Raw genomic sequence first — 17,300 nt, forward strand, 5'->3', positions numbered from 1 at the left:
TTAACATTCTAACCCTTTTTTTTTTATTTGATAGAGCCCCATTCATGACAAGGAAAGAAATCATCATGTGTTTTCTTACTGTTCATATCGAGTGTGGTGTACTCCAGATGACACAGCACACCACACACACAAAACGATGCCTAGATACCACGACTGACCTGAAAGAAGAAACTTAACTAGATTATCTGGTAACTACATTGTGGTTGTAAACTTTTCTAATTGTTGCAGTGGTGAATGACTTTTGAGAGACATTTTAAAAACACTGCAATTGGCTGGCGACCAGTTCAGGGTGTACCCCGCCTCTCGCCTAAAGATAGCTGGGATAGGCTCCAGCACCCCCGCGACTCAGTGAAGATAAACCTGCACAGAAAGTGGATGGATGGATAGTATGTTCATGTTTTAGAATGCATCACATATGAGTCATGAGTTTGTCATTAGGGTTTAAAACTTATCTTTTGTGACACCAAAACGGTACCGAAAATGGATGGATGGATTTTACAAACAGTCAAAACAACCAGTTGCTCATCTATTAGCATCCAGCAACAGCGCGAGCTACATGTTTTGTCTTAACTGACTACAAAGAAATAAAAGTCAATTTGTTTTCTCTCGTCCTCATTAGGGTCATTGGTGGGCTGGAGCCGATCCCAGCTGGTTTTGGGTGAGAGGCAGGGTACACCCTGGACTGGTCCCCAGTCAATTGCAGGACACACACAGGCAAAAAAATCTCTAACTCTTACATTCACAACTGTGGACAAATTAGAGTCTTCAGAGAACCGAACATTTTTGGGATGCTGGAAGAAGCTGAAGTACCTGGAGAAAATCCACTCGAGCACAAGGAAAACAAACAAGCCAAGATTCAAACCCCAAACCTCAGACCACTACTAACCACTATAAGGAATAATATATTGAAAGCCACTGCCGTTCAAATGTGTAATACAGAAAAATACAATCATAACATAGGCGTAATGTATGATAACATGTTTTGCAGTTCCAAAGAAAGACAAAGGTTATTACAATTATCATAAAAATCCCAATTAAAAAGGGTTTGGTTGTGCGTTGCACCTTGTCATAGGTGACTAACAATGACACACAGCAGTGTTAGTACAAAGATAATAACACCTCATGAAAACCACAGCAAGTCAAGAGTCTGTTCCTCTACTATTTCATCCAATTGTGGTTTATCCAGATTAAAATTTACTTAATACATAAGGAACTTCCTGTCATGCGACGTCAGAGAATACTGTATTGTAGATTTTGTTGTGAAGTCTTCTCCGTTAGATCGGATGAGCCAGTCTTCACTACGCATCAACCAAGAGAAAAGTGAAACATCCCATTTGCCCACTGTGTTTTTCCCACTTTAGTGCATATATGCAATAAAACCTGCACGCAGATCTAGCGCACATCTTCTAATCTTTATTAAGGTGTTTTGGGGGGACTTTGAACCTTCCACTCCTTCGCACAGATTGCCTCAAGATTACTTTCAGTGCAGTGAGTTCACCTTCTGGCACTTCATCAGAATGAGGAACTGTCTTTGTATTGCTTTTGTTGACAAATGCTTCAACAATATATGCAGCACTCAGAGACCACAAATCTCGGCATAATAATAACGTGGTGCTTCCATAGATCCAAACATTGATTATGTGGATTGAAGCGATCGAAAGAGGTGATATGAGCAAGCCGTTTGAGCATTATTTCGCTATTCTAGTAGTGTGCTTAATTGTACACCTTTCAGGAAACAAGGGGGCAGTACAGTGGGCGACTGGTTAGTACATCTGCCTCACAATTCTGAGGTCCCGGGGTTCAAATCCGACCTTCCTGTTTGGAATTTGCATGTTCTCCCCGATTGTGTGTGTTCTCCCCAGCTACTACAGCTTCCTCCCACATTCCAAAAATATGCATGGTAGGTTAATTGAAGACTCTAAATTGTCTGTAGGTGTAAATGTGAGTGCAAATGCTTGTTTGTTTATACGTGTCCTGCTCTTGACCCTCTTAAAGATGTATAATCTGAAAATGATTATCTATCATCATGCTAATGTATACACAGATGACTTCAAAACAAAAGCACTTTGGCAACAAGTAGTAAAAGGAAGTTGAATAAAAATCAAGGTAGCATAAACTGAAAGTTGCCCTCCTGAACCCTGTACACGTATCATATCATGTTAGTTTGAAAAGCCTCTTGTTGTTTTGCCATCTAAATGTCCTGCAAACAACGTGTTGCCGTAAGAGTGCGTGAGCCAGCTGAACAACTTTGTGGAAACCCGCTTGGCCTGAAGATCCGGTCTCTTGTTTTTCTTCCTCCCTCATAACAACTCATTCACATTCAAGCAACATTTCTCTCTATTTTCCATCTCAATGTTAAGACAAATTGAAATGGAAAGCTGAAGGTTAATGTTCCAGTATGCCCTCAGATTGATCAAGAGGGTAGAGTCACTCCAAAAGTAGAAGTGCTCCAGACTAATGGTTAATATTTCACCATGACCAGGAAGTTATACTAAAATGCTTTTTTTCGCCCTCTCTTTTTATCAGAGAAAAAATAGGCTGCTCAGGTAAACACAAGATGGAGTCACAGCGTGAAAGCAAAGCACACACAAGGACTTTTTTTTTTAACCCACATACAAATTATTTTAAAAAAGTAATAAACTGCACGAGAAATTATGAAAGTCAAGTTTTCTATGTGGTCCTGAAAGGCACTGAGAAGGAATATTTCTTGGACTCAATTTATTGACACTTGAAAAAAGCAAAAGACAATATTAAAATGAGAAAAAAAAAAAAAAAAAAATCTAATTAAAAAATATAGGGTTTAAATTAAATACAGTAGCGTTCATCTCATTAATTTCAATTCTTAAATTAAACTTGGAGATTGACACTGTTTGTTTGGTTTGTACAAAAACAGCCCTAACAAAATACTTTTCATGGTGTTTCAGATTTAAAACACACACACATAAGGATACATTTTGAGACAGTTACAGTAGGTCCAGAAGCATTTGTACGATGAGTTTATGTGATTGTATTATTATATCATATGTGATTGTTGTAGACCAACGTGGTGCTCACGGGCAACAGGTAGCCCCCAAGAACCCCGTGGGCCTGTTTCTAAAATACCTTACGGTACTAGTGATGGGACATTGTGATTTTCTAGGAACGTTTTAGCAATGATCATATGAAAATGTAAATACTGGCAGAGGTTTATAGAAATAAAGTGTTGCATATCTGTCTACTAGTTATTGTGAAACATCATTAATATGATCAGTGTTTTCATGTAAATGAATATCCATCCATCATCCATCCATTTTCTTTAAATAACATAATAACATGTTTTTATAATAACATATTATTAAATCTAATATTAGCAAGTGTTATTTCAGAAGTGTGTATCAAACTGGTAGCCCCTCACATTAATCAGTACCCAAGAAGTAGCTCTCACCTTCAACAAAGTTGGTGACCCCTGTTGTAGACCATGACTTTCAATTTAAGACTTTCACAAAACTCTAGAATGATGTCCAGATAATTTTGAGCCCCTAAAAATGTAAGTACAGTACTTTTAAATGGCTCTAGAATTAAATTGGAAAGGCTACATCTCAATCATAAAAGATCTCTATCACTATCAACATTTTTACAAATACTACCGAATTGTATGTTTTTCATTAGACAGCCACTATACAGTAGCTTCTTATTCCATTTTGGGATGGAAAATCATAGATTTACTGTAATTCCCCACTATATAGCAGTTCACGTATTGCAGTCCTGCTACATCGCAGATTGTATTTGTTATTGAAGTTGTTACTCTATTTTTTTATACTGTTTGTACAATATTACAGTATAACAATATATTATCCCTTGCTCTTGCTCTCTCTCAATATATTGTCTCTGAATGTGTTTGTATTGTTTTTAAAGTGGCTTTAGAGAAATTAAGTGCCGTAAATGCTGCAAAAACATGCCTAGGGTGTATTAAATAGCGTGTTTTATATCACGGATTTCACTTATTGGGGTGGTCTGGAAAGTAACCCCACTCTCTCTCTCTCTCTCTCTCTCTCTCTCTCTCTCTCTCTCTCTCTCTCTCTCTCTCTCTCTCTCTCTCTCTCTCTCTCTCTCTCTATCTATCTATCTATCTATCTATCTATCTATATATATATATATATATATATATATATATATATATATATATATATATAATGGGTTATAAACTGGCGGCACGGTGGCCGACTGGTTAGAGCGTCAGCCTCACAGTTCTGAGGACCAGTTCAGGGTGTACCCCCGCCTCCTGCCCGATGACAGCTGGGATTGGCTCCAGCACGCCCGTGACCCTGGTGAGGAGAAGCGGCTCAGAAAATGGATGGATGGATGGATGGGTTATAAGCTTTGTTGTTGTTTGTTTGTTTGTTGCTGTGGTGTAAGACTGCCCTCTTATGGCAGGAGCTTGTCAGAAGCTATAACACAATTTTCACAGAGTGGCTGACGTGTATATTGTCACTCACCAGACATTTTATTAGATACTAGCTTCCAGTTGTCCTAATAGTGTGATTGTCAGTTTAATAAAAATATATAAACACTTCTCAGAATGATGCATGATGACATCACCAATCAATCATAAACCAATATGGTTAGTTATTAGGTTGGGTTAGTTATTGGGTTCCTTTTAAGTTCATTTTTTTAACATTCATAACCACCAGAAAAGTATAAAACGAAGTCCACTCCTGTATGATAATTATAAAATAATCGCAACCTTTGAAGACAACTGACTGACACATAATGGAGAGGTAATGGGAAGGTGTTTGCACATTATTTTGTTTGTCGTAGCCAGCCAGTTATTTCCCTACTGTAGATAAGAATACGTTTAGTTTCCTGTTCTGTAGTTATCATCACACTTCTATTTGGCATCACTGGTTGGGTCCTGTGGCAGCATCACAAAACCATTTCATGTGAGGTCACGCATGACAATGGTTGGAAAACTAAGTTCTGTTTGAATTTGGAACTACATTTTATTTTGTACCACACAACTCCAAAGTATCCCACTTTGGAGCTTCTGCTGTATTAAATCCCTCTTTGTCAGTCCATTGACATGTGTAATTGTAAAGGCAGTGCAATATTGTATTGGCTCTTATGTCCCCCTAAAAAAAAAAACTCTAATGTATTATCAGTTGCGCAAGTAACACGAGTCCAAGCTGATGAGACTGGTCCTACAGAAAATGGGTTTATTTGTGATACAGCAGAAGTGATCATCACATACAGAGGTCTGTCTCCATGCATTCAGCACTGAAACATTGTCGTCTACGTGTGTAACTAGAACGGTACAGAATGAATACCTTCTCTTTTCTCATTCGCTTTACTGACATGGTCACATGTTAAGTTTAAATACACCCAGCCCCATCCCATCACCTATACAAAGGAAGACCTACCACTAAATATGGATCAAGTATATGGGCAAAACAGAAGCTACAGCAGGACAAACCTTTGCCTAATCATCTCACACTACAGTGCACAAATCTGTGTTTTGACAGTGTAATAGAGAAAAGTAATCAATACAATATTCCTTATAAATATTCAGAAGCAAAAGATCAAATCAATTTCAACCGTCACTAAATATAAGGCCACAAAACCCAAATGATCAAACTCATGATTGAACATATAATAGATGTACAGATACACTTACAGTAGAATAGTTGTCATGTACGGCACAGACAAATTCTTTTTAGATTACTAGACAGAAACCTGCTGGTATCCGTCGTTTGCTTGTGCCCACATTTTGATCTGCTTTACCCTGCTTTCGTTCCTATACTGACACATCACCTAAATAAATGACTTTGTGTAAAATAAATATACTTAACAGCCTTTTCTACAGCCGCACATAATATTCACATTTAATAAACACAGTTATGAGGTTGCAATGACACAACCTTCCCACCAATCAGACGAACAATAACAAGAATGACAACTCATTTTGATACAAGTGTTTTTGAACCGCCAAAAAAGGCTTTGTGTGATGAGAATTTGTTCCTCTTGTACCAGAGTGAATACACACAACTCAGAATGTAGTGTTGATATATTAGCCGCCTGTGGTTGTATGTGGAAACCTGATTGAACATTTTATTCGATATCCTTGATATCCATCTTAAGATCCATGCACTAGTCTGCACTTTGTCCTCACTAGTAAGACAATTCAGTGCCCTCGAAGAATGCAGAGCGACTATGTCTTACGAGTCATGCTTTTTCCACTGCTGTATGACATTGCTGCACACTAGTAGGACAACTTTGGCATTCTCGTAGAACAACTAAATGTCACTAGTGAGGCAAAACTGTGCACTTATAGTACAAGATATGCCCAAGATATTAACTAGTAGAATTTTATAATGTCACCAGTAGTGCTAGTAACACGCAGTTGTCAGCTAGTACAATTTTGCCTCACTCATAAGATGTATTTGTCCTACTAGCATGCCAAAGTTGTCCTTCTAGTAAAGAGCCTTTATTGATCCCCAGAGGGGAAACTCAGGCATTACAGCAGTAAAATAAATAAATAAATAAATAAAACAATCATAGTAGATAATATTTAAAAAGAAAAAAAAATAATAATAATAAATAAATAAACAACTGTCGGTGATAATGAAACACAACTGCAGCGCCTCCTTTGTTTCTTTCGACCGAACTTTTTTTCCCCATTCATTTCTCTGTCGTTCCGCTTATCCCCACCAGCGTTGCGAGCGTGTTGGAGCCCATCCCAGCTATCCTCGGGCGAGAGGCGAGGTACACGCCCGAACTGGTTGCCAGCCAACCGGTTGGTGGTCTCAAGTTGTGGTCAGATTCCCCATAAGAGGGAGAGAAGAAGAGCCGTATGTAAATTGGCATACAGGAGTGAAGACAAAGCGCGTACTAGTACATGGACCTTAAGCTAGATAACAAGGATATCGAATAAAATGCTCAAACAGCTCTCCATAGTGGTTGTTGTTGTCAAAGATCGCTTCGTTAACTTGGGGGGGGAAACCGTGAAACAATATGACTGAGCATGTGCCTCAGTGAGAAAACACACAAGAGTCAATCTCGCCGCTGTGGTGGCATCACGTGACGCAACAAACATACAGTACACTGCACCTAAACACAAGAGGTGGACACAAGAAAAGCACGTGCCAGAGTGATTCTTTATGGTTTGTGTGTCTATGTGTGGTTAAAAATGGGCTCAGAAAATGACAGGCTGAAAATGAAAGCCTAAAATCTCCCTCAAATTCTTCTATCCTGCGCCCCTCAGTCCCAAATGAAACAAAGAAAAAGTAATACGGTTGTAGCTGCCGGATGCTTCCCATCCTCCTACTTTTTGTTCTTGAGCTGATTGGCCAGCCAATCGAGGCCCTCGTAGAGGCCGTCGCCGCTGGTGGCGCAGGTGGCCTGGATGTACCAGTTACGGTGGCGCAGGGAGTGTAAACCCAACTTATCTGTGATCTCGGCGGCGTTCATGGCGTTTGGCAAGTCCTATTGAAGAGGAAACAATTTGGTAAATGGATTATTTTATCCAGTAAGCACCTCAGACCGATCTAATGAGTCTAAGTATTACAGATGGAACAGAGATAATATGGAACGCTACAGTGGAACACAATACGTTAAATTATACTTGTTGACTGTAAAGTGTGTTCCACGTTCACACTGATTACAGGTAATAAAACATTTATACGCTGTACAGAGACTGGATTAAGAAACAAATATTGGGATATGGACACAATTCTCATCTTTTTGGCTCTAAACACCACCACAATGGATTTGAAATTAAATGAACAAGATGTACTTTAAGTGCCGAATTTAAGGTTTAATTTGAGGGTATTTGCATACAAATCAGTTGAACGGTGTAGGAATTACAACAGTTTGTATGTATGCCTCCCACTTTTTAAGAGACCGAAAGGGGCAAATTAACGATCATAAATCAAACTTTCACTTTTTAATACTTGGTTGCAAATGCTTTGCAGTCATTACAGTCTGAAGTCTGGAACACATATACATCGCTAGATGCTGGATTCCATTCCTGGCAATGCTCTGCCAGGCCTCCAGCTACATTTTAATAATACAAAGAGAGGAAACGGGCAAGAAATAAAGGAGAGAGTGTGGATATTTGAAAAGCTGTTTGCAGTGATCGCCCTATTTATTAACCGCACTTGTGCATTTTGACAGAGACGCTCCACATTTCACTTTTTAGCCACAGGTACCTACATATGAAATTATAAATATACAGGGTGATTGAAAAGTAACTCCCTATTTTAAGATACTTGTAATTTATTCATATGTTGTAATTTTTCTAAATTTTTTTGTGTATGAGTGGCCAGCCAGAAGTCCTGACTTAACACCCTGCAATTTTTTTCTGTGGGGTTGGTTAAAGGAGCAAGTCTATTCTAACAAACCAACAACTTTGGAAGAACTTGAAGGGCAAATACGAGAGTTCCTTGTGAAATCATTAATGCGGTTCCCAGGCGGCTTGAGAAACTGGTGACGAATGCTGGCGCCCATATCGAATTATAAATAAAACTCCCTGCAATACACTTTCTTCTCATGTTCATTTCTCGTAAGAATTATAGTTCAGAAATAAATTACAAGTACATAAAAATAGGGAATTACATTTCAATCACCCTGTAGTTAAGTATTGTTGTAAAACACAAATATATACTGTATTCATTTGCAATTCAAATTTAGCATTGCAGCGAAAGTAGTTGCTGACGGTCAGCCACTCATCAAAGGTAGTTGCAGAGCTTCGCAGTGCGCCATTGTAGTCACGTTGGACCGCATTGCTCAGGGTGCGGCCGACCTTAGATTCATTGAAGAATCTAAAATTGTCCATAGGTGTGAATGTGAGTGTGAATGATTCTCTATACGTGCTCTGCTCAGCTGTGATGGGCTGCAGTTCGCCCAATGAGGGTAAGTAGTAGAGAAAATAGATGGTTATGTTTGACTACAGCCTCCATCACTCACTGAAGGCTAGATCTCTACCTCCTCCTTGCTGAATTATTAGACCAGTGGAGGCCACTATTTGAGAAAATGTGTTGAATGCTCTGGCAGTTGGCAAAAAATGAGCATTATTTTTCGTTGAATTTTTTGAGACAGGTCATGTATTGGACATCATTAAATTGTGCATGTGTAAGCGAGTGAGTGTTTCCTGCCTGTTTATTGGCAAACACGAGGAGCACTGCATCTCTCAGCTCATCCTCAGCCAGCATCCTCATCAGCTCCTCTCGTGCCTCATTGACACGCTCTCTGTCGTTGCTGTCCACCACAAAGATTAAACCTGGGGGATTTAAAAGAGAAAACCATACCTAAATCGATTCAAACATTTTGGATCGTGTTGTTCATCCGCTCTGTTCTATTCAGCTCACCCTGTGTGTTTTGAAAGTAGTGTCTCCAGAGGGGGCGGATCTTGTCCTGCCCACCAACATCCCACACAGTGAAGCTGATGTTCTTGTACTCCACTGTCTCCACATTAAAGCCTGAGAACAAAGGGTGCTCCGTGAGGTCAAATAACAAATATGCCGCATATGGTGGGCTGTTATTAATCTTGGCCAGCTTGTGTATACCGATGGTTGGGATTGTGGTGACTATTTCCCCCAGTTTCAGTTTGTAGAGGATTGTAGTTTTTCCTGCCGCGTCAAGGCCCACCATCAGGATCCTCATCTCCTTCTTTCCTATGAGGCTCTTCAACAGATTCCCAAAAATGTTCCCCATGATTCAGAGAGGCTTCTTCACGACTCTAGTTGCCTTTATGCACTGTCTCCAGCAAGGAATCCGTTACGGAGGGCTAAAAAAGAAAACAACATGTACAATCACTATCACGGCATTAGGTACGTCTACACAAACTAATGAAACATACAAAAGGGAATTGAGAGGAGAGTAAAGTAGGTAAAATACAGTGGAAAATCCGGAGTTGAACCTCGTCTGTAATGAAAAACTTTACCACTACAGACAATGTTTTAGGTAACATTTTAACATTCCTTACTGTCATACAAGTGTAAAGAGAATTATATCTTATTTATATATTTATTTATATATATATTTATATATATTTATATTTATTTATTTATATATATTTATTTATTATATATTATATATTATTATATATTATTATTATTATATAATATATATATTATATATATAGGTTATATATATATATATATATATATATATATATATATATATATAGGTGCGCTAGAGCCCGTCCCATCTTAATTTGGGCGAGAGGCAAGGTACACCCTGACCTGGTCGCCAAACATTCACAGGACACATATAGACCAACAAGCATTCATAACCACATTCACACCTATGGACAATTTAGTCTTCATTGATCCTTATATGCATGTTTTTGGCATGAGGGAGGAAGCTGGAATAATTGGAGAAAACCATAGCAAGCATGGGGAGAACGGATAAATGAAAATTCCACACAGGAAGACCCGAGCCGAGATTTGAATGCCAAAACAGGAAGGCAAATGTGCTAAACACTACTTCAACATGCTTTCCGTAATGAAACCTACAAGTATTTTTTTTTAATTCACCGAGCAACACAGGTGAAACTGACTCAAGTTGGACAATTGCAAAAAACATCTACACATGTACGTATTGCAACCTGGGTTTTGAGTTTTCAATATAATACACTGTACTATTTTTTATGGAATCACAAAAACAGGGAGTGAGTCAGTGTCAAGCAAAAAGCAGATCTTCACAAAGAAGAGATAATGGGCAAGAATAAGAAGAGCGTGAGGATATTTTGCCCCCATTCACTGACTGATTTCGGTGACAGAGACTCTCAATGCTTTGCTTTCTAGCCACAGGTACAAATTAAATTATAAATATTAGTGATGCACCGGTAGCCCAAAAGTGCATTTTCACTTTCGGACTGAAAGACTTCACTGAAATAAAATGGCTGAAACAGGATGTTGTTACAATATGACGCAAAACCCGAGCATAAGTCACTAATCATCGCCTCTATGGCAGTGAATAAGCTCCACTTCTGAAAAGTATCGTTATCAGAAAAGGGAGGGCGAGGAGTAATTTACAGGAGCAAGAGGAAGACGCTATGCTAATTGCTAAGCTATCGTTACATGACAAGTCTCAGAACACCAAAATATGTTATTGGATGATACAGTACACGTGTCACATAGGTTTGGCTGGAACCACATTAAAAAGAAAAATAGCAGGCAAAATAATAAGTGTCTAGAGAGAAAACTAGAGGACCGGAACCAAAAACTGTAAATGAATTAGTATGTCACTGCTAGTCCTCTAGGTCACTGGAGAAAATGGGCCTCTATGTTTAAAAGTACATTATTACAATAACTATTTATAATGTAAAATAACCTTTATTAGTCACACAATGGGGAAGTTTGCATTGTTTCAGCAGCAATAGTGGATACAGTAAAAACAAAAATAGCATGCAAGCGAAGACATTTGGTTGCAAATGCGTCCGCCATTACAAAGTTAATGCAATATACGCTGTACATTAAAATAACAAATATAGAAGCTATAATTTATTAACAATTACAATTATAGAGGATTGATTATGTTGTGCAATTGAACAGTATGCTGAATTATTTTTATCCTGTTACATAACAACGATGCGACATCAAATTGGAATTTTCAAATTTAAATTTTGAAACACAGCATAAACAGTAGTCAACGGTCAGCCACATATGAAAACTGGTGGCAGAAACCCACACACTGCATGACCATTCAGTCAGTTTTGCTCGTGTCGCTCAGTGTGCGGCCGGCCTTAAAACACAGTGGCAATAGACAGTGGAACATCTGGACTCAAATACTGGTTGAATTCCAAGTTGTTCTAATTTTGAAACAACTTTCATATCGGAAATAATGTAAAGTTGATAAATTTGTTCCAGGGCCAAACAGTCACCATCATAAAATGTTTATTAACTATTCAACCTTTTACATTAGTCATTTAACTAAGTTTTAACATACCTTAGGATCATACAAGTGTGACGAGAAAACTAACAATATATAATGTACAAAATACAATAAAACACAACAAAAAAGTAAAAAGAGTACTAACGTTTTGATGATCACTGAGAAAAACACAGGAAGGTGTGGTCATCCAGTTCAGTTTTATAGGTGTTACTACCATTAGACAGTGTTGACTAATGTGTGATAAGTGTATTAACATAAGCATCTGCTTGGCAAAAATACATTTTGTATGTATTTGAAATTTAATTCATTCTATTGCTCATATTGGAGAGAGTAGCCCAAGCTTTACTATGTCATGGTAAGCAGCTTCTGTGGTGACATCAAAAACACAAAAAGCCAAGAAAAAAAACATACACTTGTGGTGTTCATGCTTAATATATTCACTGAGCTGAAGTCTCACAAGATTTGACGTCATACAGGACGATGGTTTAAACTGAGGTTTTTTAGGCATATTTTACCATAACATTTCAGTTAAGGTCCAAAATAGTATGAAGTTTTTAAATGAATGTGACAGTGTCAATCAAATGTGAGCAATAACTTTTTAAAGGCATGACTGTTGATATGGCTCATGTATTAGATTCATTAAATTGTGTAAACAATGAAAGTGCTGAAACAAAGAGATGATGATAAAGTCAAATTGTCAGGCAGGTGGACTTTCCACTCATCTTTCTAAACATTCCACGCACACAGTGAGACGTACAAGCTCCACTCATCGCCCACAGCGATGGTCATAGTGAGTGGAAGAGAGGCATGTCAGCGCTATGGCTCCAGGCTACAGCGCAATCTGTTCAGAACTTTCGTTCTGTTTTTCCTCCCTCAAACATTTGCCTGAATGAATGTCAGTCATGCCCTCATAAACCGACGATACTCAGTATACACTACACAAGTTTATACAATAGGCTTTACACGATCAGTATTTTTGGGGCCGATCAGCGAGTTTAAAAAAAACATAACCGATCACTGATCCAATCACATGATAGAGGAATGTGTCTATTTAAATAACCTGTTCATTTACTGTATATACTTGTGTACCTAATTGCTCAAAAAATTCTAATCTAATCTATTCTAATCAGTCAGGTCAAACCAACATTACAACATGACAGAAATAATGGGTGCTAACTTACTGTAATTAAATTACTTTATTTTTAATTAAATTACTTCACCCACACCGAAACATTAGAGCATGATTCGACAGAACGGCAGCGTGTTTACGTCCAACCATTCGTGCTAGCAGTAGCTTGCTAAGGCTACATAACGTTTTGTTGCCTGCTTGCGAGCCATATTGCATTAAAAGTAGGTGAACCTCTCCTGTCCGGCCACCAATACATGTTTTTACCCATTTTGTTTTTATAATACAGTCGTTGCGATCCACTCTTGTTGTCGTCGCCACGGTAACGAGTGTATCCGTTCGCATTTGAGTTGACAAGATAAAGCCCTGTGATCGTTAAAAAATGGGATGCGGTGGTATCGGAATACAATATTTTATTGCAGTAGTCTGAAATTCCAATCGTGAAACAGCCCATTTGTCTTGTAGTCTGATTCGCCGTGCATTACGTGTTGTCTGTTCCACACCGCCGATGTGTTATTTTTTTTTAATAACTTTATTGGCCATCAGCTATTTACAGGTCTACGTCAAAAGACACGCGGCAAGGCTAAAACTAAATTAGCTTTTGGATTCAAATATACTGTGCACATTGGCGACACGCAGTAAATGTCTTTTGCGGAGCCGATCAATGACGTCATTGATCAGATCTGCGAATGATCACATTAAAGCCAATCAGCCGATCAGTATAAAATGCTAATTATTGGCCGATACCGATAACGCCGATAAAATCGGTGTAAAGTTTAATATACAATAAATGAACAAGTCATGTAAATAGACACATTGCTCTATCTTGTGATCGGATCGGTGACCGGTTGTCGGTTTTTTAAACTTGGTGATTGGCCCCAAAAATCCTGATTGTGTAAAGCCTAATTATAATTAATAGGAGAAAGACAGAGAAGCCATGCTAATTGTTTTTACTACCGTGACATGTAGTTGTGTGATGGGGTGATACAGTACACTTGTTCCATAGGTCTTTGAATAGCAAAATAGCAGGCAAATAAATAAGTGTATGGAAAGCAAATAATACCCAACTACACAGTAAGCCATCTGGAACCGGAAAATTGGTACATCGCCACGCAAGTCTTCTGAGAAAGGGGGCCTATAAGTTAAAAATTATAATAACAAAGATTTATAATATAAAATCTTTCCTTCATTCCTTACTTACTTACTTGCTAATAATTGGCATAATAATTTCTTTCAGTGTTTTGGTCTTCGTTTCCTCATTTTCGGTTACCGTCAACAATTTTCATTTTGGTGCATCCCTACTTACAATAATAATTTTTATTTTTTTTTCCAGAATAAAACCTGTCTTACGCTACTGTACTTTAATGTTTGTCATGATAGTAGTATTGGGGAGCTCATTCTTAGGTGATGGTACTTGGTGTAAGAAAGATGGGACCCACTAATTTGAAGTATTCAATGTACCTTACATGCATGTTTTTGTAATGTGGGAGGAAGCCAGCGTACCTGACGAAAACCCAACAAGATTTTAACATTAATCCTCAGCACTAGTTCCACTTTTTCACCGTGCTGATCAATACGTTTCTAAAAATGTGAAAATATCGTCATATCATTGAACTGCATTAATTTTCCAACAACATGATTTAAATACTTAGGTGCCGCTAAATAATAACTCTATCGGAAAAACAAAAGAATATGCAAAGAAAAAATAAATAAATCCAGTAACAGCTCTGTCCATGGTACTGAAGGGACGCGTCGCACTTTTACTGCAAGATTTTGTTCCTGTCTTTAATGTGTTGATACAACTCTTAAAAATGACATTGTAAATGTGGTCGCCAGGAGGGCCTCAGTAAGCCGGTCAGTCATATTAAATGAATGCGGCCAGGGGTGACCCACGTTAGCTACGTTAGCAACCGATGCTACCACCGTTCACATTCCAGCTAACTTGTCCCAATTAACCCCTTAACGTTGCTCCCGCATGTTTCGACGCTGTAACCAAGCGAGTCGCCGCTCATTTCGCCATCTGAGAATGAACACGTCCTAATTATCCGCCGTATTGTACGACGAGAAATCAAGTTGTCTGCCGTTTGAATAGCGTAATCGATAGGACGTGTCGGTGCTAGCAAGTGTCTCTTTCCACCCCATCATCCCTCCATTCATCCGCTCTTCTCCTCCACCTCCTCCGCGGGCATCATGCTGTCACAAGGCCCTCCACAGCGACTCCATACCGGCTAAGAGTGACGCCGAACACACGCTACACGCGGTTATATAATCTATCAACAGCTGGGACTTACTTTGTCGTATTTTAGTAATCGTCCGCGGGTGCCAGTCAGTATGAAGGAGCCACTATTTACCAAGCCCGTTTAGAGGTCTCGCGAGATTTCCTGAGGAGCAACGGTCTAAAAAAGGACAAGATCTCGCGAGAGGAACATGAATGGACGATGGCGGTCGAGCCCCCAAAGGATGCGAAGATCCTTTGACTGAAATAAGGTCATCGTAATAGCTTTGTATTTTATTTTACCTCATTTCACAATATGATTATAGAAGGTTGCATATACTTTCGTTCAAAACTAACTAGCTCATTTGTGGTTCACAGGTGAAGTTAATTTGCTTGTGGCCGCATGAAACCTTGTGGCATTTGATTATAGATTACACTTACACCATTCCTTTCTTACGAATGTCTCTGCCTACCTTCAATGCAAACAAGCAATGGAGACAATTAGAGTTGCAATAAATAATTGATTGACAACTAATCAATTATCAAATTAATCAACAACCATTTTGATAAAAAAAATTAACTGTTTAGACCATTGATTAACTTAAAGTCTCTCTCTCAGTAGTAAATATTCTTTGATTTCTCCATGAACGCAGACCATTATCTTTGTGTCTCATCAAAATAAGACATTTGCAAACATCTGCTTTTACTTTGGAAAACAATTATCAAAATGTTTGCCTATTTTCTGACATGTTACGAACCAAACCAGTAACTAAATCATAATCAATTTATGGAAAGAAAGGATAGTCAGTTTAATCCATTATGAAAACAATCATTATTTGCAGTCGTAGTATGAATAACCTGTAAACAGGGGCGTTGAGCATGCAGGGTGCGCGGGGGCGGGTGATAACTGTCCCAGGGCCCTGAGCATTTTTCCCTCCTTTGAAATTCAGCGAGACAACGCGCTTTTGTGGACCAGAAGTCGCCACATAGTGCGACGCACACCAGTACCCTTGGATGATGTTTTTGTTCCCTCCTCCTCCTCTCGCCACGACATGCGGCTAGCAACTCTAACCGCTGTCGGGCTGGCAAGGGGCCCCGGGGCGGTGGATCCCGTCTGGTTTGCAAAACGCGCGTGAGGCCAGACGGCAGTGACACTGTAGCCCAAATAACACAAAACACATTACACTTCAGGGAATGTTTATTGTTTTCAAGTTGTGGGTATAGTTTGATGGCCAATTGCACGCTATACTGGTAGTAATGGGTCGAGTTACAATGAATAAGGAAGTGTCAATTCTGCCGAATGGCCACTGCATGGAATAAGGGGGCTTGGTGTTTATATAGTATAATGGTGGTGGGGGGGGGGGGGGGGGGGGCTCATGCTAGAAAGTATACAGTATGCCCCAAAAATCAGGCCAGCTGTGATGATAAAAAAAATTCAAGCTATAGCTCAACAATTCACTACTAAATTATTCTCAGCCTTTGCACGTTTTCAGCATTTAGCATCAAACATATTTAATGTATTTAGAAACAAAACACGACAATGAGTTTGGTTCAACTTTAGTTTCAACTAGGGAATAACCATTCACACTCATTTTACAACGACGGACTATTTATAGTCTTCAATGAAGCAAACGTGCATGTTTTTGTAATTTTACTGGAATGTGTCTGTCAAAAAAATGCAACCCTGTTACTCAAACCTTTTAAGCCATTTAGAGGAAGAGAAAAAAACGACTCAGTAGAAATTACATCATCAAGTTAATTCCTCTTACTAGCCCTAAAGTAAGTCCTCTCTTTAATTTTACGTATTTTTTTAATTCAAAGTTTTTAGCAGTAATAGAGTCCACTCACTCAAACGAACGGCAAACGAACACTGGTGATGCCCCTTGCTGAAAAGTGGAGCAGAGGTGCTGACAGAAATGTTTTCCGTTTATCATACATTCATCAATGGGGTGGGGGTTGATGCCAACCACAATTTCTTTGGATGCCACCCTCTACACTGTTCCCGGGCGGGGTGACGACAGTCGAGAAACTCTGATTTAGATAAATATTCATCTAAAAAATATGCCTTTTCTCTATTCATTTCTGCAT

General features: G+C 38.8%; 1 protein-coding gene across 1 annotated transcript; it reads right to left on the minus strand.

The window, feature by feature from the left end:
* Nucleotides 1-5,176: 5,176 nt before the first annotated feature.
* On the minus strand, nucleotides 5,177-15,363 carry LOC133408906 (ADP-ribosylation factor 3). The gene is made up of 5 exons (XM_061688279.1): nucleotides 15,289-15,363; nucleotides 9,540-9,760; nucleotides 9,342-9,452; nucleotides 9,129-9,253; nucleotides 5,177-7,458 (listed from the first exon to the last, which is right to left on the minus strand). The coding sequence occupies exons 2-5, from the start codon at nucleotides 9,685-9,687 to the stop codon at nucleotides 7,297-7,299; spliced, it is 546 nt and encodes a 181-aa protein (XP_061544263.1). The 5' UTR covers nucleotides 9,688-9,760; nucleotides 15,289-15,363; the 3' UTR covers nucleotides 5,177-7,296.
* Nucleotides 15,364-17,300: the final 1,937 nt, after the last annotated feature.

The sequence above is a fragment of the Phycodurus eques genome, chromosome 10, assembly GCF_024500275.1.
Source record: "Phycodurus eques isolate BA_2022a chromosome 10, UOR_Pequ_1.1, whole genome shotgun sequence".
NCBI classification, from domain to species: domain Eukaryota; kingdom Metazoa; phylum Chordata; class Actinopteri; order Syngnathiformes; family Syngnathidae; genus Phycodurus; species Phycodurus eques.

Coding starts and splice junctions, on each gene's coding strand:
- LOC133408906 (XM_061688279.1), bottom strand. CDS start 9,687: ATGGGGAACATTTTTGGGAATCTGTTGAAGAGCCTCATAGGAAAGAAG. Junction 9,254..9,341: donor CTACTTTCAAAACACACAGG/GTGAGCTGAATA, acceptor TAAATCCCCCAG/GTTTAATCTTTGTGGTGGAC. Junction 7,459..9,128: donor TCGTGTTTGCCAATAAACAG/GCAGGAAACACT, acceptor CCTCTTCAATAG/GACTTGCCAAACGCCATGAA.